Source organism: Hemiscyllium ocellatum, chromosome 13 (assembly GCF_020745735.1).
Source record: "Hemiscyllium ocellatum isolate sHemOce1 chromosome 13, sHemOce1.pat.X.cur, whole genome shotgun sequence".
Classification (NCBI taxonomy): domain Eukaryota; kingdom Metazoa; phylum Chordata; class Chondrichthyes; order Orectolobiformes; family Hemiscylliidae; genus Hemiscyllium; species Hemiscyllium ocellatum.
The window spans coordinates 26,169,315-26,190,764 of record NC_083413.1 but is presented as its reverse complement, the minus strand read 5'-3'; the positions used below and the strand labels follow the sequence as shown (position 1 = coordinate 26,190,764).

The 21,450-nt window shown below is 42.9% G+C and overlaps 1 protein-coding gene across 1 annotated transcript in view; it reads left to right on the top strand.

Moving 5' to 3' along the window:
* The first annotated feature begins 9,666 nt into the window (after positions 1–9,666).
* The window catches only part of LOC132821483 (tumor protein p63-regulated gene 1-like protein), a 69,931-nt gene continuing 58,147 nt past the window's right edge, over positions 9,667–21,450 (top strand). Inside the window, exons 1-2 of the mRNA XM_060834076.1 lie at positions 9,667–10,231; positions 21,353–21,444. Coding sequence (XP_060690059.1) covers positions 9,995–10,231; positions 21,353–21,444 — 329 coding nt within the window. The 5' untranslated portion in view covers positions 9,667–9,994. The remainder of the gene's footprint in view (positions 10,232–21,352; positions 21,445–21,450) is intronic.

Here is a 21,450-nt window from a genome sequence, read left to right as displayed (position 1 = left end):
AATCATACCTTAAACATAAAAGCCAGATAACACTATGTTCTGTCCCATCACCATGACAGACCTAGCAGAGATGGTGGCATACAGTTGGGTAGCAGTAGCCCCAAAAGTCCTCATCATTGACTCCAGATCCCATTATGTCCCCTGGCATCAGGTCAAACATGGACAAGGAAAGCTCCAGCTGATCACCACATAGTGCATTTGGGCCAGCATTTGTTGCTTATTCCGAAACGATCAGTCAAGTGAATGGCTTGCTCAGCCATTTCAAGAGACTGTTAAGATTGTTATGGATTTTGGGAGACATGAGGCAAAACCAAAAAATAATAGAAGATTTCCTCCCCTGAAGGATATTAATGTACCAGAATGGTTTTAGTAATGATTATTGGTAGTTCCACGGTCACTTTAGCTAAAAGTATTAATTCCAGATTTATTGATTAAGTTCAGGTTCGTTCAGCCACTATCGTGGAATTTGTTCCGTATCCCCAGACTATTTGTCTGGGTTTCCAGATTACTGGTTTATTGATATTACCACTAAAGCCCCATTTAATGGGCTCCATCCCATGAACTTAGAACATAGAACAGTACAGCGCAGTACAGGCCTTTCGGCCCTCAATGTTGAGTCGAACTTTTATCCTACACTAAGATCAAACTAACCTACATACCCCACATTTTACGATCAGCCATGTGTCTATCCAAGAGTTGCTTAAATGTCCCAATGTATCTGACTCTACTATCACTGCTGGCAGTGCATTCCAGGCACCCACCAAGTTCATCTCTGAAATAGATTGTCAAAAGAGCCCCCTGCACTTGACATGCCAGTCAAAGTCTCTGTGAGGAGTTATCTCTCCCTACCAATTGCAAGCCCATCTTCACTGATCAATATAAGCAATGGGACTCCTATTATCCTAGTAGATTATATTTTGGCAACCTTGTAATTATTGCCCAAGCCACCCTTTCACCGCACAATTTCAATATTGAAATAGGGTGAAATCCTGCAGGATCATGGTGACACTGATCTGATCGTTTAGATTAGACTTAGATTAGACTTACAGTGTGGAAACAGGCCCTTCGGCCCAACAAGTCCACACCGACCCGCCGAAGCGAAACCCACCCATACCCCTACATTACCCCTTACCTAACACTACGGGCAATTTAGCATGGCCAATTCACCTGACCCGCACATCTTTGGACTGTGGGAGGAAACCGGAGCACCCGGAGGAAACCCACGCAGACACGGGGAGATCATTTCTAGTTATACATCATACAAACTCATGAATGGCCCTAAGGCAGTCACTCTTCATCTGAAAATTGCCCAGTCAACCTCACATTAGCCTGGAAAGCTAAGGTATCTCAAAACAGGTGAACCTAGCTATTTCACTCTGCTACTAAACACAAGCAACACAAGTGATGTCCATCACTAATAGGATACTGCCATCAAGCCAAAGGTGTGTTCTGTCCATTATTCAAGTTTATAATGTGGTATGTGAATCTCATTGCTAATATGATGCGGTATGCACATCCCAAAGAGAGGCAGATCATATCAAAGAGCATGTTCATTTGCTCTTTGAAACAAGCAAAATACTGAATGCACACAGCCAATCTGTGCAATTTCACAACACAGTGTACACCATTAAAACTGACACCATGTTTGGCAGCATCTGCTAAATAATCCTGAGTGTTTTATGAAATTATGTTGACAGCTAGTTTAAGGGTGGCAAAGTGACTTCACTGTGTGTACTGGAAGTCATTAAAAACACAGACGTAGAGAACACACACCTGATCATCAACGCCACACTCACAGGAATCCGATTCACGAGAGAGGAAGAAAAGGACAACCAGCTCCCATTCCTGGATGTGATGGTACAAAGAACACCGAATGGAGAATTCACCATGAAGGTATACAGAAAAGCCACACACACAGACCAAGTCCTGAACTATGAAAGCAACCAACCCAACACACACAAATGAAGTTGCATCAGGACATTATTCAAAAGGGCCACAACACACTGCAGCACACCTGAACTACAAAAAGAGGAAGAACACCTATACAAGGTATTCAACAAAAACGGATACCCACGCAATTTCATTAACAGATGCCTCAGGGAAAGACAACGAAATGAGGACATGCCATAACCCAAAGGACTGGCCACACTCCCATACATCAGGAGCATTTCGGAACTGACGGCCAGACTGCTGCGACCACTAGGACTCATAACAGCACACAAACCAACAGCCACTCTCAGACAGCAACTCACCAGAACAAAGGACCCGATACCCAGCATGAGCAAAACCAACGTGGTTTACAAAATCCCATGCAAGGACTGCACAAAACACTACATAGGACAAACAGGAAGACAGCTAACAACCCGCATCCATGAACACCAACTGGCCACAAAACGACATGACCAGCTATCCCTAGTAGCCATACACTCAGATGATAAACAACATGAATTCGATTGGGACAACATCACCATTATAGGACAGGCCAAACAGAGAACAGCCAGGGAATTCCTAGAAGCATGGCACTCATCCACGAATTCGATCAACAGACACATCAACATAGACCCTATATACCGGCCACTGCAGCAGACAGCTACTGACAACCGGAAGCGGCAGATTCAAACCACTATAAATGCCGGAGGAATCAGCACAGAAGCGCTTCACAGGAAGCTCCCAAGCACTGAAGATGTCACCTAGAAAGGGGACGAAACGTTTGCAAGAAAAACTCCCAGCTCAGCGAACAGAACCACAACAACGAACACCCGAGCTACAAATCTTCTCACAAACTTGGAAGGTGTATATATTAATACTCAGGACCCAGTTTTGGCCCCAGAAACAATGTGTACATATTGTTATGATCCCAGCTGATGTTACTACAGGACAAGTCACACACAAATTGAAAACTGGCTTGATAGATCATATTTCTTTTATATTTTAACAAGGTAATCTCTCACTGAAACACAAGCATGCAAAGTTGTCAATTCAGTTTTAACAATAAAACAAATTTATTATGCAAAATATGAAGATCAAATAGAACAAATTTAACCATTTTTAAGTTCATTTCAAGAGAAAGAGGGCCTGGGGTGTGTAGTACAACCTCGATTATCTGAATGAGATAGGCAGAGAATATTTTGTTCGAATAACTGATAGTTATGTTACACAAATCTAAAGACTTTGAAAAATATTATTAAAATATAATCTCATTAATCCCAAAATCATTCTTTATATCATTCATACCAGTGAGAAATCTCTTCTTTGTATACCCTGTTGGGCTTACGTTAACTGTTTCTTTATTTCCCAGGCTTGAGAGTCTGATAGCCACTTCCTCAAATCTTCATACAGTTGAGCTTATACTTTCTCAGCTTCAAATGACCACTTCAGAATTTTAATTAAGCACTTCTAGTCTGAAACTTTTATTAAATTCTTCACACTGACGTATTTGTATTAAGTCTAAACTGTCTTCTCTCTTTTCCAGGAGCATGTGCTTTACGTGTCCATCTTCAGCCAACAGCCAAACTAAAACCAAGGGTTTTTTTTCCACAAGTTGTGGGCATTCCCTCATCAAAAGAAAACAATAATTCAATCATGGATCTTCCAAATTGAAGAAAATATGTACATCTGTTTATTTTGTTCGCTCATAAAGTTCTCCATATAAACAAAAACCCAGCCTCAATTATCTGAACATTAATTATCTGAATTTCAGATTATCTGAACAAGACCTCAAGGTCCTGTAAAAATGGCATTAGGCAACTCAACATTCAGTTACCAGTTAAACAACATTATGGTGTGCACTGCCAGATAACCGAGGCATGTTCGAATAACTGGCACTCATAAATTACCGCTTGTTTATGATCAGATCAGTTATCTGAATGATCAGTTATCCAAATGATCAGTTACCTGAACACGCTAATTCAGTGTGCTGCATGCATGATGTGAGAGGTCAGGGACACTGATGGTGTCTCTAGCTCCTATAGCTGTGGAACGTGTGTACACATTCAGCTTCTGAAGGACCATGTTGCAGCACTGAAGAAAGAACTAGATGACCTCAGGCTCATTCGAGAGAATGAGAATTTTCTGGACAGGACCTTCAGCAAGATCATTATATCGAGCATACTAGAAGAGAGAGAAGGGAGATGACAATGAGCAAGGAAGAGATGATTGAAGTACAAGAGACCCTGGGGGAGGTACCTCTCGTGAACAGGTTGAATCTCTTGGAAACTGTTGAGACAGATGACACTGCCAGTCCAAGAGGCGGACAGGTCTGGACTGAAAGGGGCTTCTGCGGCAACAAGTCGGATTTGAGGATGGTGTGTTGCCTTCCTGGCACCAGGATCCAGGATGTTACCGACAAAGTTCAGGGAATCCTCAAGGGTGAAGGTGAAGAACCAGAGGGGGTGGTGCATGTCGGTACAAATGACATTGGGAAGAAGAGGAGGGGCATTCTACAGCGGATCTTGAGAGAATTCGGAAGAAGGCTGAAAAGCAGGACTTCCAGGGTGGACATCTCTGGTTTGCTTCCAGTTCCTTGGGCTGGAGAGGGCAGGAATAGGGAGATAACGGACTTGAATGTGTGGCTGAGGAACTGGTGCAGGAAGCAAGGATTTAAATTCTTCGATCACTGGGGTATGTTTTGCGGTAAGGATAAATTATACAAGAGGGATGGGTTGCACCTTAATGGGCAGGACACCAGCATTCTGGCAGGCAGGTTTGCCACTGCAACACAGGTATTTTTAAACTAAGTAGTGGCAGGAGGGGACAAACTGGAAATTTAAGAAGAAAGTTAAAGGGAAAGTGAGAATAAGAGAAGTTAAGAAAGACAACAGAATCAACGGAGCAGAAAACTCAAGAAGGGATCATATAATATGGTCAAGTAAAATAGGGATTGATATGAAGGGTGAGGGGAGTACAAATCAAGGATATTATATATGAATGCACAAAGCATAAGAAATAAGGTGGATGAGCTTGAGGCTCAGTTGGAAGTTGGCAGGTATGATGTTGTGGAGATAACTGAGACGTGGCTTCAAGTGGACAGGGCCTGGGAAATGAATATTCAAGGCTATAAGTGTTATCAAAAGGACAGACTGACAGGCAGAAGGGTTGGGGTGGCCCTGCTTTTGCGGAATGATATTCAATCCCTTGCATGGGGGGACACAGAATCAGGAGATGTAGAGTCAGTGTGGATAGAGCTGAGAAATTCTAAGGGTAGAAAGACCCTAATGGAAGTTATCTACAGGCCCCCAAACAGTACCCTGGATGTAGGATGTAAGTTGAATAAGGAATTGAAATTGGCCTGTTGCAAAGGTACAGTTGTTATGGGGAATTTCAACATGCAGTTGGACTGGGAGAATCAGGATGGTACTGGACCCCAAGAAAGGGAGTTTGTGGAGTGTCTCCAAAATGGATTCTTAGAACAGCTTGTACTGGAGCCTACCAGGGAGAAGGCAATTCTGGATCTAGTGTTGTGCAACGAATCAGATTTGATCAGGGACCTCAAAGTAAAGGCGTCATTAGGAGGTAGTGACCATAATACTATAAGTTTTAACTGCAATTTGAGAGGAAGATGGTAGAATTGGGAGTGTCAGTATTGCAGTTGAACAAAGGGAACTATGGAGTTACGAGAGAAAAGCTGGCCAAAGTTCAATGGTGCAATACCCTAGCAGGGTTGGCAGTGGAACAACAATGGCAGGTATTTCTGGATATAATGCAGAAGGTGCAGGATCAGTTCATTTCAAAGAGGAAGACAGATCCTAAGGGGAGGTAGGGGCAGCCATGGCTATCGAGGGACGTTAAGGACTGCATAAAGATAAAAGAGAAGTATAACATAGCAAAGTTGACCGGGAAGCCAGAGGACTGGGACACTTTTAAAGAGCAACAGAGGATAACTAAAAAGGCAGTATGTGGAGGAAAATGTGGTACGAAGGCAAACTGGCCAAAAATATAAAGGAGGATGGTAAAAGCTTTTTTTAGGTATGAGTAAAGAACAAAATAGTTAAGATTAAAATTGGGCCCTTGAAGTCAGAAACGGGTGAATTTATTATGGAGAGCAAGGAAATGGCCAAAGAGTTGAATAGGTACTTTGAATCTATCTTCACTGGGGAAGACACAAGCAATCTCCCAGATGTAATAGTGGCTGAAGGAGCTAGGGTAATGGATGAACTGAAGGGAATTTATATTAGGCAGCAAATGGTGTTGGATAGACTGTTCGGTCTGAAGGCTACTAAGTCCCCAGGACCTGATGGTCTGCATCCCAAGGTACTTAAGGAGGTGGCTCTAGAAATCGTGGATGCATTGGTACACATTTTCCAATGTTCTATCAATTCAGGATCAGTTTCTGTGGATTGGAAGGTGGCTAATGTCCCACTTTTCATGAGGGGAGGGAGAGAGAAAACAGGGAACTATAGACCAGTTAGCCTGACGTCAGTGGTGGGAAAGATGCTGGAATCAATTATAAAAGATGAAATTACGACTCATTTGGATAGCAGTAACAGCATCAGTCAGAATCAGCATGGATTTATGAAGTGGAAATTGTGCTTAACTAATCCTCTGGAGTTTTTTGAGGATTTAACTATGAAGATGGACAAGGGAGAGCCAGTGGACATAGTGTACCTGGGCTTTCATAAAGCCTTTGGTAAGGTCCCACACAGGAGATTAGTGAGCAAAATTAGGGCACATAGTATTGAAGGCAAGGTTTTGACTTGGATTGAAAACTGGCTGGCTGACAGGAAGCAAAGGGTAGTGATAAATGGATCCCTTTCGGAATGGCATGCAGTGACCAGTGGGGTACCACAAGGTTCGGTGCTGGGACTGCAGCTGTTTACAATATACATCAATGATATAGATGAAGACATTAAAAGTAATATTAGCAAATCTGCTGATGACACAAAGCTAGGAGGCAGGGTGAAATATGAGAAGGATATTACGAGAATACAGGGTGACTTGGACAGGCTAGGTGAGTAGACAGATGCATGGCAGATGCAGTTTAATGTGAATAAATGTGTGGTTATCCACTTTGGTGGCAAGAATAGGAAGGCAGATTACTATCTAAATGGAGTCAAGTTAGGTAAAGGGGCAGTACAATGAGATCTAGGTGTTCTTGTACATCAGTCAATGAAAGCAAGCATGCAGGTACAGCAGGCAGTGAAGAAAGCTAATGGCATGCTGGCCTTCATAACAAGAGGATTTGAGTATAGGAGCAAAGACGTCCTTTTGCAGCTGTACAGGGATCACACCAGGAGTACTGTGTGCAATTTTGGTCTCCAAATTTAAGGAAGGACATTCTGGCTATTGAGGGAGTGCAGCGCAGGTTCATGTCTATTGTACTCCTCGCTTGTCTCACTTGGATAATTGTACTGTACTCCCCAGGACATCTTTGTATTGCAATGGATTTAAAAAGAAATCTCCATGGCTACAGAAATAATTAAAAGTTAATCATTTAACCCCTTCTCTTAGAAAATCCATATTCCACTAAATCAAATTTTAAAATCCTAACTAACAAAACAAATCATTTTAAAATACATATAAATCACTCACCCTACCTCACCACAGTGGAAGTACAAGGGCACAACCTTCCTGAGAATTGGGTGAAATACTGATAAGTTTCTCATCCCCATTCTCCCACCTTCTTGATCCCCTTTACAATCAAGAACCTGTCTATCTCCGTCTTACACGCATGTAATGACCTGGCCTCCACGCCTTCTGCAGCAGTGAATTTCATAGATTCACCACGCTCTAGCTGAAGAAGTTTCTCCTTATCTCCGTTTTAAAAAGTCTTCCCTTTACTCTAAGGCTGTGCCCTCAGGTCCTAGTCTCTCCTACCAATGGTAACATCATTCCAACATCCACTTTGTCCAGGCCATTCAGTATTCTGAAAGTTTCAACGAGATCCTGCCTGGTCCTTCCAAACTCCATTGAATACAAACCCAGAGTCATCAAATGTTCCTCATATGTTAAGCATTTCATTCTCATGAATCTCCTCTCAACAACGTCAGGGCCAGTACATCCTTCCTGAGACATGGGGCCCAAAACTGTGCTCAATACTCCAAATGTGGCCTGACCAAAGCCTTATAGAGCCTCAGAAGTACATCCCTGCTTTTATATTCAGGCCCTCTCAAAATAAATGCCATCATTGCATTTGCCTTCCTAACTACTGAATCAACCTGCAAGTTTACCTTGATAGAATCCTGGACTAAAACTCCCAAGTCTCTTTGCACTTCAGACTTCTGAATTTTCTCCCCATTTAGAAAATAATCCATGCCTCTATTCTTCCTACCAAAGTGCATGGACTCATACTCTCCCATGTTGTAGTCCATCTGCCACTTCTTTGTCCACTCTCCTATCCTGTCCAAATCCCCTTCTGCAGCCTTCCTGCCTCCTCAATGTCCTTCTACCTACCTTTGTATCATCTGCAAACTTAGCCAGTAGGTCCTCAGTTCCTTCATCTATATCGTTAATGTATGAAATGAAATGCTGTGGTCCTAACACTGAGCCTTGCAGAACACCAGATGGCTAAGATTGATTAGATTCCCTATAGTGTGGAAACAGGCCCTTTGGCCCAACAAGGCCACACTAACCATCCGACGAGTAACCCACCCAGACCCATTTCCCCCTGACTGATTCACCTAACACTATTGACAATTTAGCATGGCCAATTCACCTAACCTGCACATCTTTGGATTGTGGGAGGAAACTGGAGCACCTGGAGGAAACCCACGCAGACACAGGGAGATTGTGCAAGCTCCACTCAGACAGTCACCCAAGGCAGGAATTAAACCTGAAGCCCTGGTGCTGTGAGGCAGCAGTGCTAACCACTGACCCACTGTGCCGCCGGTGGCACAGGCCAAGGTGGCAACCTTGGATCAGGGTGGCAAATTTTGGTGCTATGGTGTCCTCTGCCAGTCCCAGGGCAAGAGATTGACTCTCCTTTGCATCATCCTCTCCTTAATCATTTCCCACTCTGTGATCACAAAATGGCCACCATAATCCCCCTATCTGCTATGTCCATGACAAATGTCACAAACTATTCAGGACAGATGAGACTCTCAGTGCTTGTCCAAGTGTGCAACAACCTTTTAATGATGCCAGGAATGACAGGAATGCTAGACCATTCAGAATATCCAGGCAGTGGTGAGTTCTTCTGGCTTCAATGAGGAATGGAATCTGGCCAGCTTTGGATAAGTGGGGTCCCACAGGGACATGGTCGTGGTTAATGAGGTGAACTTGGACAATTGCATGAAAAAAATTCACTCGGCTTAAAGAGAAACCCTCCTCAAACTCAACTGAAAGCTTGTCTCTTTCCATGTTGTATACCTCAATGATGATGGCAATGTCATAAAATGCCATAAAAACACACCTGGTTTACTAATGCCCTGTAGGGAAGGACACCTGCCATTCCTAATATGCTGTGACTCACCAATGCAGGTGACTTGAATACCGCCTCAAAAATAGTATCAAATGATGGCCTTGCTAGCTATGTCAACATTGAATTAAAGACGAAAAGAAATGTGTAACCCGCGTTTACTTTCTGCTAATTCCAACCAGGACTGGTCCAGGATTTGCAGACCAGATAAAAGAATGCGAGAAGCGAAGCATAGTGTCAGTGTTCATTTTCGGGTTCTTCAAGTTGGTGACGCTGGTTGCTGAGGGTGGGGAGGTTATACTGTGCTCGGAACACCTTCTGAGAACCGCCCTAGCGATGAACCAGGAAGCAGGTGAGAGAGTAAACAGGTGGGAAAGAGGGATATTGGACTTCCAGCCTTCCTGAAAGGAACACTCCTTCTGCAGTCCAACAGACCACACTCACCCTCGGGGAGGGGAGAAAGAGACAGAGACCCGCCTGAGAGAAGGAGAACGAGACTTACCTGTGGGTGCTCACCTGTCTGCAGCCGGAAGTGTTGCTCTGATCATTGGGTCCCCCTCTGTGTGTTGGTGACACTCCGGCCTGAGCTGCTCCCCCTTCACCTGCCCATTGCCGTGTGGGTGGTCTGCTCTCGGTCTCCCGATGGCAGCGATCCAGGATCCGGGCCACTTCCAGGCGGTGGACCTGAGCAGCGAGACCGGCCCTGGAGCTCAGCAGACCGCTGGGCTGGAGAAGACGATGCTGACTGATGACAGAGAGGGAGCTGCAAGAGAAACCGAGGACAGGCTGGGCCACCAGGCTGAGAAAGACCAGGCAAGCCCAGCTCCATCATCTCCTACACCCTTGGACTACAAACTCAGGAAGTTCTTTGTGCTCCGGGTAAATTACTGCCTCGTTACTCTTCCTGACCACTTCCTTTTCAACATTTGGGAACTTTGTGGGGCTTTAGCAAGTCACAGTGGGCAAGAGGGGGAGACAGGTGGTTAAAGGCAGGCAATATAGTTCTGAACTTTGTGGAATTTGGGAACTGGTCTGCACTGGGATCCCAATCTTTAGGTGTCCAGTCACAACTTTCATTTATATAGCATCTTTAAAATGTCCTGAGATTCCTCACAGGAAAAGCTGTATTAGTGTGCCTAAGGAAGAATGTTTTTAGAATGTCCGAAAGTGAGAGAAAGACAGACTGGAAGCTGTAGAGAGGGGATTTCAGAGTTTACAGCCCAGGAAACTGAAGAGATAGTGGAGAATTTATTTTATCGCTGGGACGTCGGTATTGCTGGCTGGACCAGCATTTATTACCCATCCCTGGTTGTCCTTTAGGAGATAATAGTGAGCTGTCTTCTTGAATTGCCACAATCCAAGGAGCACCCACACTGCTGTTCAGCAGGGAGTCTCAGGATTTTGAACGAGCAGCACTGAAGAAAACAAAAATACGTATGCAAGTCCAGATGGTGAGAGACTTGGAGGGGAACTTACAGGCAGTGGCGTTCCAATGGATCTGCTACCCTTGTCCTTCCAAATGGTAAAGGTCATGGGTTTAGAAAGTGCTGTCTGAGAATGGATTTCTGCAATGCACCTTAGGTAGTTTATACACACTGCTGCTGTTGAGTGTCAGTGGTGAAGGGATGAAATATTTGTGGATGTGGTGCCAATCACATAGGCTACGTTATTAAATCAGGGAGAGCTCAAGGGGCTACAGTTGGAAGAACACAGAACTCTTGGGCTGTTGTAGAGCTAGAGGATGTTATGTAGGAAAGGGAGGGTGGGACTATGGGTGGGTTTGAAAACAGGTCTATTTATTGTCGCGAAAACACTGTATTGACTAGAATAGACAAGAGACTGGGTGAGGCTTTTAAAAGTTTGTTGAATCTCTGTGATCTGTTTTTTTCAATTCTGTCCAGTTCTGAATTCACCCCTTCAAAATGTGTAATGCACTGATAGAAGAGGAAACAAGTTCTCTGCATCTACCCTGTCAAATGCCTTAAGAATCATATATGTTTCAATGACATGTTCTTATATTCTCCTAAACTCCAGTGAATACAGACCCAATCTACTCAACCTCTTTTCATAAGAAAATCCCTCCATACCCGGGATCAACCTAATGAAAAGTGTCTGTTTTGACTCCAATGCCTGTATTTCTTCCCTTAGACAAGAGGAACAAGTATTCTGGCTGAATTGAGTGGTCTGATTAGAATGTTGTATAGTTTTAAAGAGATCCTGACTTTAGGAATCCATTTCCTTTGAAATAAAGGACACATTCCATTTGCATTCCTTATTATCCATTGAACGTGGATAGACAAGCAGGTGACTGGAAGAACACAGCAAGCCAGGCAGCATGAGGAGGTGGAGAAAAAAAGTTTCAGCTGTAACCCTTCTTCAGGACTGGGGATGGGGGTAAGGGAAGCTGCTGATAAAGGAAGGGGTGTGGGAGGGTTTTGGGTGGGGAGAGAGTCGGAATGGTGAGTTGGGGATAGGTGGACACTGGTAAAGGGTACGACCTGGTTGGCTGATGGGAGGAATAAATCTGGTCGGTAGCTGGAAGGAAGGGTCGATCAGAGGAATGGGAGGGAGTCGGAGGGACTGGAAAGGGAGTCAGGGGATGGGAAGGGAGGTTATTTGAAATTGGAAAACTCAATGTTGAGTCCTCCGGGCTGTAGACTGCCTAGGTGGAAGATGAGGGTTGTTCCTCCACTTTGCAATCTGATTCGCTGTGGCAATGGAGGAGGCTGAGGAAGGTCATGTTGGAGGAGAAATGGAAGGGGAATTGAAATGGACAGTGACTGGGAGGTCAGGTCAGCCACTGTGGACCCAGCTGGGATGCTCGGTAAAACGTGCCCTTACTTTACACCGAAATAGAGAAGACTTGTGATCCATGCACACTGTCTTCCAAATCTCTCTGCGCTGCAGCTTTCTGCAATCTTTCTTCATGTAAACAATATCCACTTCTTCTTTTCAGATAACCTTACATTTTCCAAATGATACTTCATCTGCCATGTTTTCATCCACTCGCCTAACCTGTTTTTAATCCCCCTGTAGACACTTTGCGACATCCTCAGCACTTGCCTTCCACAGACCTGACGATAACTCATTCACTTTCATCATCTGCAGATGGAAGTGGGGTTTCAGTTCCTGTTGAGAAACTGGAGACGGTGGTATTGTTCTCCTGAAAAGCAGAAAAGATGAAAGGAGATTTAATCGAGCTGAAATACAAGAAGGTGTTTGGTTGAGTAAATAAGGAGAGACCGTCACAGGTAGTGGTAGCACCCAGGAACTGGAGCACACAGATAATTGGTAAAAGAACCAGAAATGACAATGAGAAAAAAAACATTATTGACAGCAAGTTGTTATGATCTACAATGCACTCTTCTAAAGAGAAGCAGGTTCAATAATAAATTGCATGAGGGAATTAGGGAAATATTTGACATGGAAAACATTTCAGAGCTACAAGAAGCAAGCAAGGAGAGCGGGAATTACAGAGCACTGTGGCTTATTTCTTTATAAAAACACAATTGAAAAGCAGAGAAGTTATGTTAAACATATATTAGGGAATAATTAGACATTTGGAGTCATGCAGTGTTTTTTTTCCACTTTGTAAAAATGTTGCTGAAGCAGTGGAGAAGGTGCAAATATTTTAAAGGACAATATCAGAAATGGACTCTTACAGCAGTTTGGGAAGATTAACTCTGTAAGGCTGAGGGGTGAACTGATACAGATCTTTAAAATACAGAAATGACTTGATAGGGAACATATAGAGAAATTGTTTACACTTTTGCAGTGCCTAAAACTAGGAGTCATTCATAAAAAGAGGGTTTGTACTCATCCAATCAGAAATCCAGGAAAACCTTCTTAATAGGGAGACTGGTGATGATGTGGGAATTGCTCCCACAGGGTGTGGTCAGGGTGAATCATGTCAATGTATTTATAGAGGAGCTAAACAAACAAATGAGGGTGGAAGATATAGAGATACAAACATATGAATATAAGGCCATTCAGCCCCTTCAGCTTGCTCTGCCTTTCAATAAGAACATGACTGAGCTGATTGTAGTCTCCAACCCATAGACACTGATTATCTTTCATGCTCTTGCTTAACAAGATCCTATCGATGCCTGCCTTAAAAAATATCCAGGGATTCTGCTTCCAGCACCTTGTCAGAGAGAATTCCCCAGATTCAGGAGCCTCTCAGAGGAAACAAAAATTACTTCACCTGGTTTAAATGATTGATCTCTGATTTTTAAATAGTGACACCCAATCTAGTTCTAGTGTTGCCCATAGGAGAAAACATTCTCATCACATCTACCATGTCACGATCCCTCAGGATTTTATATGTTTTAATCAGTCACCTCTTCGCCTTCTAAACTCTAGAGGATATGTTTAGCCTGTCCATTGTTTACTCATAAGACAATCCATCCATTCCAAATACTGGTCTGTAAACCCCATCTGCGATGCCTCCAATGCATTTACACCTTTCCTTAAATAAGGTGACCAGTATTATGCATAGTAGTCCAGATGCAGTCTCACCTTACATGGTAAAGCTGAAGCACAACTCTCTACTTTAGTATTCAATTCATCTCACTGAGTGCTGAGATCACCTCATTGTCAATTTGGGTATTTGGATTTAAAACTAGCCAGTAGAGCAGAATATAGAGTCAGAACTCTGAACCATGTGCTGATTTCCTGACCGGACTTTTAAAACTTGGCCCCATTTTACTTTCATAAAGTTATTTTTATCCTGTCAAATTATTATATGGTTTTTCCAAGAGTATTGTTTCAACTTCTTTTGTAAAGAGTTTCAGCATTTTCCTGATAACTGGTCTCTAGTTTTATTCTCCCTCTTTCTAAATAATGGTGTTATATTTGCTAATTTTTAATCCACTGAGCCCATTCTACAGCCAGGGAATTCTGGAAGGTCAATACATGCATTAATGTCTGTAACTAACCAGCTCTTTTAAAAGATTAGAATATACAGCATTGTTTTAATTCCATTAATTTCTTCAAAACCTTTTTTATTAACATAATTAACTTTCTCACACATCAGATCATTGCTTCCCATATTATTTTTTGTGTCTTTAACTGGAAAGACAGGCACAAAGTATCTGCCATTTCCTATTTCTAGTTATAACTTTCCCTCCTTCTGCCTCTAATAGGCACAGATTTGGTTTTGTAGCTGTCATCCTGTCAAACTATTCAATCGGTTGCTTCCTGATTTATTTTCTCATAGAGTCATACAGCATGGAAACAGACCCTTCAGTCCCTGCCGACCATGTTCCTAAACTAAACTAGTACCCACCTGGCCTGCACTTGGCTCACATCTGTCTAAACATGTCCTATTCATGAACTTATCCAAATGTCTTAAACGTTGTAACAGTACCTGCATCCATCATTTTCTCTGGCAGTATATTCCTGTATGAACAACTCTCTGTGTAAAACAGTGGTCTTTTAAAAATATTTCTCCTCTCACCTTAAAAATATGCTTGGGAAAAGACCCTTGTCTTTCACCTCATAATGTTATAAATCTCTATAAGTAACCCCTCAACCTCCTATGTTCCAGTGAAAGAAGTCTCAACCTATCCAGTTGATCTTTATAACTCACGCCTTCCATTCCTGGCAATATCCTAGTAAATCTTTTCTGAACCCTTTCCAATTTAATAATGTCCTTCCTATAGCATGGCGACAGAACTATACACAGTACTGTGGAAGTGGCCTCACCAACATCCTGTACAACCTGAACATGACATCCCAACTCCTATACTCAGTAAGTCTAAGCAATGAAGGCAAGTGTGCTAACACCTTCTTGACCACCCTGTCCACATGTGACACAAATTTCAAAGAATTATGCACGTGAACCCCCAGATTTCTCTGTTCTACAACACTACCCAGGAAGCGAAAGTGAGGACTGCAGATGCTGGAGGTCAGAGACAAGATTAGAAATACACAGCAGGTCAGGCAGTATCTGAGGAGCAGGAAAATCGACATTTCAGGCAGGAACCCTTCATCAGGAATGATAAAGGCCTCCTGCCTGAAATGTCAATTTTCCTGCTCTTTGGATGCTGCCTGATCTGCTTATTTTTCCAGCCCCACTCTAATCAACATGACCCAGGACCCTACCACTAATTGTATCAATCCTGCTCTTGTTTGTTTTACAAAAATACAACACCTCGCATTTATCCAAATTAAACTCCATTTGCCCACTCCACAGTCCATTGATCCAATTGATCAAGATCTATGTGTAATCCTAGATAACCTTCTTCACTATCCAGTATGCTATCAATTCTGGTGTCATCTGCAAACTTACTATCCATGTTTCCTAAATTCTCATCCAAATCATTTGTATAAATCACAAAACAAAAGTGAACCCAGCACTGATCCCTATGGAACACCTCTGGTCACATTTTGAACTTTCTGTCTGTGTCAATATTTGCTTCTCCTTTGCTCATTTTTAACTTCTCATCCTCACAAACCCACTTTGCAGGTTTACTAAGCTTCTCGGTAACATTGCAGGACACCTTTTAATTTAAAAACAATATTCTTTTGTTGGGTGTTGGCATCACTGTCTCAGCCTGGACTTATTTCCCATTCCAAATTGCCCCAAAGAATTGAAATTTGTCTTTAACTTCCCGCTGTAGCCATGAATTGGTTATTTTTTCTGTGGAGTTTTTATTTCTTAAGGGAACATCGATTCATTGAGCATTATGAAATATATCTTTAAGGGCATGCTGTTTTCAAGGGGGTCTGTTAGCTCAGCTTGCTGGATGCCTGGTTTGTAATGCCAACAGTGTGGGTTCAACTCCTGCACGGGCTGAAGTTGCCATGATGGACTTTCCTTGTCAACCTCTCCCCTTGCCTGAAGTAGGCACCTCAGGTTAAGCCACCACCATTTGTCTCTAAAGAGAAAGCAGTCCCACTTTCAAACTTGATTTGAAGTTGAATCCTGAGTAAAGGTACAATTGGAACTCAGTGTTCATGTTATAGAATATTTATTGAGTCAAGGAGCGGAGCACTTTCAGAATCACAGTTACAATCCAGCTTCTGCGTGACTTTAAAACGTATTGGCAAATCTCATCTTAGCCTTTTTCTGTCCAAAGGAAACAGTCCCAAACTCTCCAATCTCTCCTCAAACTCAAGTTTCTCATCCCTGGAACTAGTGTATTCATGTCCTTCCTCTCTACATATCCTCAGAAGGGTACTGCCTGGTGTGCAGAAATGTAAATGTTAAAACCTTGGTTTAATTTGATGTCAATGCGTAAAATGACATTAAAACAGAGGGAACAGAAACAGCGAGTTTAGAGATATTGAGGTGTTTAGAGATATGATTAAGTAACACTGGGGAGCAATAGGAATATCTTACACGACGGTGAAACTATGGAAATCATCAACAGAATTCGTGATTGATAGAGACTGTGTCAAATTTTAGGAAACAGAAGTTTGAAGAAAATGGGAATATTAGAGATTAAGGACTGTATGATTTTTAATTTTTTATTCACATGTAGGACATGGGTGTCATTGCTGGCCAGCATTCATTGCCTGTTCCTTGTTGCCTTTGAGAAAGCAATGGTGTGCTGCCTCTTGAACAGCTTCATTTCGCGTGCTGTAGGTAGGCCTACAAGGTCCTGAGCGAGGGAGTTCTGGGATTTTGGCCCCACAGTAGTGAAGGAATGATGATACATTTCCAAGTCAATGGTATTGGCTTGAAAGGCAACTTGCAGGAGGTTGTGTTCCCATGTATCTCCCATGTCTTTCTGGATGAAAGTGGTCAAGGGTTTCAAAGGTGCTAATTAATGTTCTTTGATTTGATTTATTATTTACACATGCACCTAGGTACATTGAAAAGTTTTGTTTTGTGTGCATTACAGGCAGATTATACCATACAAATTGCATGAAGGTAATAGAACAGAGCAAGGAATACAATATTTTGTGGTAGGTATAGGACAGATGTTAGGGGTAGATTCTTCACACAGCGGGTTGTGAGTTCATGGAATGCCCTGCCCGTATCAGTGGTGAACTCTCCTTCTTTATGTTCATTTAAGCGGGCATTGGATAGGCACTTGGAAGTTATTGGGCTAGTATAGGTTAGGTAGGACTCGGTCGGCGCAACATCGAGGGCCGAAGGGCCTGTACTGCGCTGTATCCTTCTATGTTCTATGTTCTATTATAGCTGCAGAGAAGGTGCACAGAGAGCAAGATAAACGTCAAATTTAAAATATGAGTGGTCCATTCAGAAGATGAAAAAAAGCAGGAAAGAATCTGTTCTTGAATATACTTGTATATGTGTTTTAGCTTTTGTATCTTCTGTCCAATGAAAGAGATTGGAAGAGTTTATAACCAGGGTGGGAGAGGTCTATAATTATGTTGGCTGACTTCCCGAGGCAGTGAGAAATATATCAATGGGTGGAAGGTTGGTTTGCACAATGGGCTGGGCTGTGTTCACAACTCTGTAGTTTTTCTGGTCCTGGGAAGGGCAGTTGCCATACCAAGCCTTGATACATCCGGGTAGAATGCTTTCTATTGGTGACAGTTTTTATGGACATGCTGAATTTCCTTAGCCTTCTGAGGAACTGGAGGCATTGTTGTGCTAACTTGACTGTTGCATCAGTGTGAGTGGACCAGGACAGACTGTTGGTGATTATCACTCCTGGTGATGAATGAGATGATGGGATGAGGATATGGTTGGGTCACTGAGTTAGCTGCAATTGAATCACAGAAACACAAAATCATTACAGTGCACATGTAAGCAATTTGGCCTATCCTGCCTACACCAGCTCTTCAAATAAGAATCATTACTTTGTGCCAATATTTTACTTTTACCCCATACTCTTTCACACCATTTCTATCCAAATGGTCATCCAGTGCTGAATTGGAGTTGAGGGGTTCTGTTGGCCTGATTACTGCCTTGTGATTCCCACAGTGATGATGGTGTGTTGTGTGCAGTCCACACCACAAAGTGCTCACTATTGAAATACCCCCCAACAATTACTGGGCAGTGAAATCTATGTGGGTGTTAGGCCCTCTAGATTAACACTGTCCTTTCAGTTCATCCAAACTTTTGGACAGAATCTTGTTGAGATGTTGGGTTTCTCATCTACCGGGTAGGGAGATGAGGAGAGAGCTACAGAGCCCCTTTCAGGGAAGATCTACAGAATGTCAAACCAATCAAGCAATGATGAGGCCACTAGAAAGTTTTCCCCTCAAATTGGATCCTAGAGACATAAATCCCACTGAGTGAGAACTAACAACCAATTGGAGCCTGGAAATTCTTGTGCTCAAAAGTGCCATGGAGGAGGCTGTGGCTACTGCTGGACATGTAGCCACAAAGTCCCAGAATTGCAGGTGACCCAGGACATTGGCCTTCATTGCAAGAGAATTGGAGTTCAGAAGCAGACATGTCTTACTGTTGTCCTACAGGGCATTGGTAGATCACAGCTGGAGTATTGTGTGTGGTTTTGGTCTCCTGACCTAACAAAGGGTATACTTGCCATAGCAGAAGGGCAACAGAAGTTCACTAGGCTGATGCTGGGATCTGTCCTTTGGGGAGAGAATTGTTTGACTGAGCCGGTGTTCCCAAGAGTTCAGAAAGATGAGATGGGATCTGATTGAAATGTATAAAGTTCTAACAGGGTTAAGCAGTCTAGGTGCAGAGAGGATGTTTTCTCTGTTTGAGGAATGTAGAACCAGGGGACACTGTGTCAGGATTAGGTGAGGTGGGAGTGGGGGCAATGGGGAGACCATTTAGGACTAAGACAAAGAAATGAAATCTGCACTCAAAGGGTAATGAACCTTTGAAATTCTATTCTGTAAGACCCCCGTGAAGGCCAAGTCACTGAATATGTACAACTATGAGATAGATAAATATCTAGATTTTATAGGCATCAAGGAATATGGGTGAATGTGGTATTGAGATATAAGATCAGCCATAAAGTCATACAGCATGGAAACAGACACTTCAGTCCAACTCATTTATGTCAACCAGCTTTCCCAAACTAAACTAGTCGCATTTGCCTGTGTTCGGCTCAGATCCTTCTAAACTTTTCTTATTCACGTACCCATCTAATTGTCTTTTAAATGTTGTAACTGTGCCTGTCTCTACAACTTCCTCTGGTAGCTCATTCCACATAGGAACCACCCTCTGTGTGAAAAGATAATCCCTCAGGTCCGTTTTAAATCTTTCTCCTCTCATCTTAAAATTATGCCCTCTAGCTTTGAACTCCCCTAACTCAGAGAAAAGATCTTTGCTATTCACTTTCCCTATGCCTCTCATGATTTTATAAATCTCTATAATGTTCTCTCAACTTCCTATACTCCAATGAATAAAGACCCAGCCTACCCAGCCTCTCCTTATAACTCAAACCATCCAGTCCCAGTAAGATCCATGTAAACCTTTTCTGAACCCTCTCCAATTTAGTAATATATTTCCTATAGCAGGGCAGCTGGAATTATACACAGTACTCCAAAAGTGGCCTTACCTATATCTAGTACAATTGCAACATGACGTCTCAACTCTGATACTCAATGGTCCATGATCTTATTGAATGGAGCAGGTTTGAAGGGCCGAATAGCCTACTATTACTCCTAGTTTCTATGTTTCTATTTAACAAATGTAAGCAATGTGGGCTTTAGGGGTTCTTGGATTGGGGGTTATAGGTGTCAGAAGCAAAGGTAAAGGGGCTGGCCTCAAGTGGCTATCCCCACCCAATGTTCAGACCTTCGATCCGGCATTGATTGCTATTGATCAAGGACTCTTGAGGAAACAAACTGGCTGCAGGGTGATGTTTTTTGGCAGTGGCACACAGTGACAGGCCTGTCTGCAGCTGGCTTAGTCTCAGAGGCCCTGGACTCAGGCCCTTAACAGGTCCTCAATTGGCCACGTGTCAGGTTATAGTGGCCTACCTGCCCAGAATGTAACTCTGACTGAGGTTAGAAGACCATGCTGGCTGCCACTCCATTATTAATGTCCTTCCCATCTCCAAGTTCACCATCTCCTTTGACTGGAAAATATCAGACCTCACTTCTGGCATTCCCCTGGGCTACTAGTCAAAGACGAGGAGCAGGTAAGATATTGTACTGGACGCAGTCATGGTGTGGAAAGAGACCATTCAACCCATTGAGTCTGCACCAACCCTCTGAGAAGCATTCCACCCCAGGCCCAACCTTACACCCTCTACCAGTAATCCTGCATTTCCCATAGCTAACTCACCTACCCTGCACATCCCTGGACATTACTGGACAACTTAGCATTGCCAATCTACTAGCCTCACATCTTTGGACTGTGGGAGGAAATTGGAGCACGCAGAGGAAACCCACACAGACACTGGGAGAATATGCAAATTTCACATAGACAGCCACTCAAGGCTGGATTAGAAGCTGGGTCCCTGGCATTTGGAGGTAGCAGTGCTAACCACTGTGCCATCCCTCAATCATTCATCAAAGACAGCCAAGACCCGGGAGAAATTAGTCACACATTTTATCTCGGCGAATAAAGGAATTAGAATCAGACATTGAACATTCACTCTGACAAGCCTTCAACTCTACCTTTCTGTCCCTTCTCCATATCACTTGATTCCTTGAAAGACCAAACATCTGTTCATCTTAAACTTAAACAGAGCATCCACAACACTGCAGGTTAAATAATTCCAAAAATTCAGAACCGCTGAATGAAGAAATATCTCTTCATCTTGATCCTAAATGATCTGTCCCCATCCTCTTATCCTAGACAGTGGCCTTGTGTTTTAGAACATTCAGGCAGCGGGGAGCAACCCCCTAGTGTCGACCCACTCGAGCCCCTTCAGAATTCTGTGTGTTTCAATGTAATCATTCTCCTGGTCTCCAAAGTATAAAGGATGTTTGTGGGATCTGCTGGTGTATTAAATGTCTGTGTGATATAAGTGGCAATCATGCTCCAGGCATGTGAACAAGGACAGTAAATTTCAGCTGGCAGATACTTGTCCATGTGTACTTCCTTGGATGAATGGATTATTAATCTCAATTCTTATTTTAATGTCCTCACAGCCAGGAACATTTGACCAAGCATTGGCAGATATCAAAGCACAGATTAATCAGCAAGAAGATGGAACTTTACAAAGTACCTGGCTTCTTACTGAGTAAGT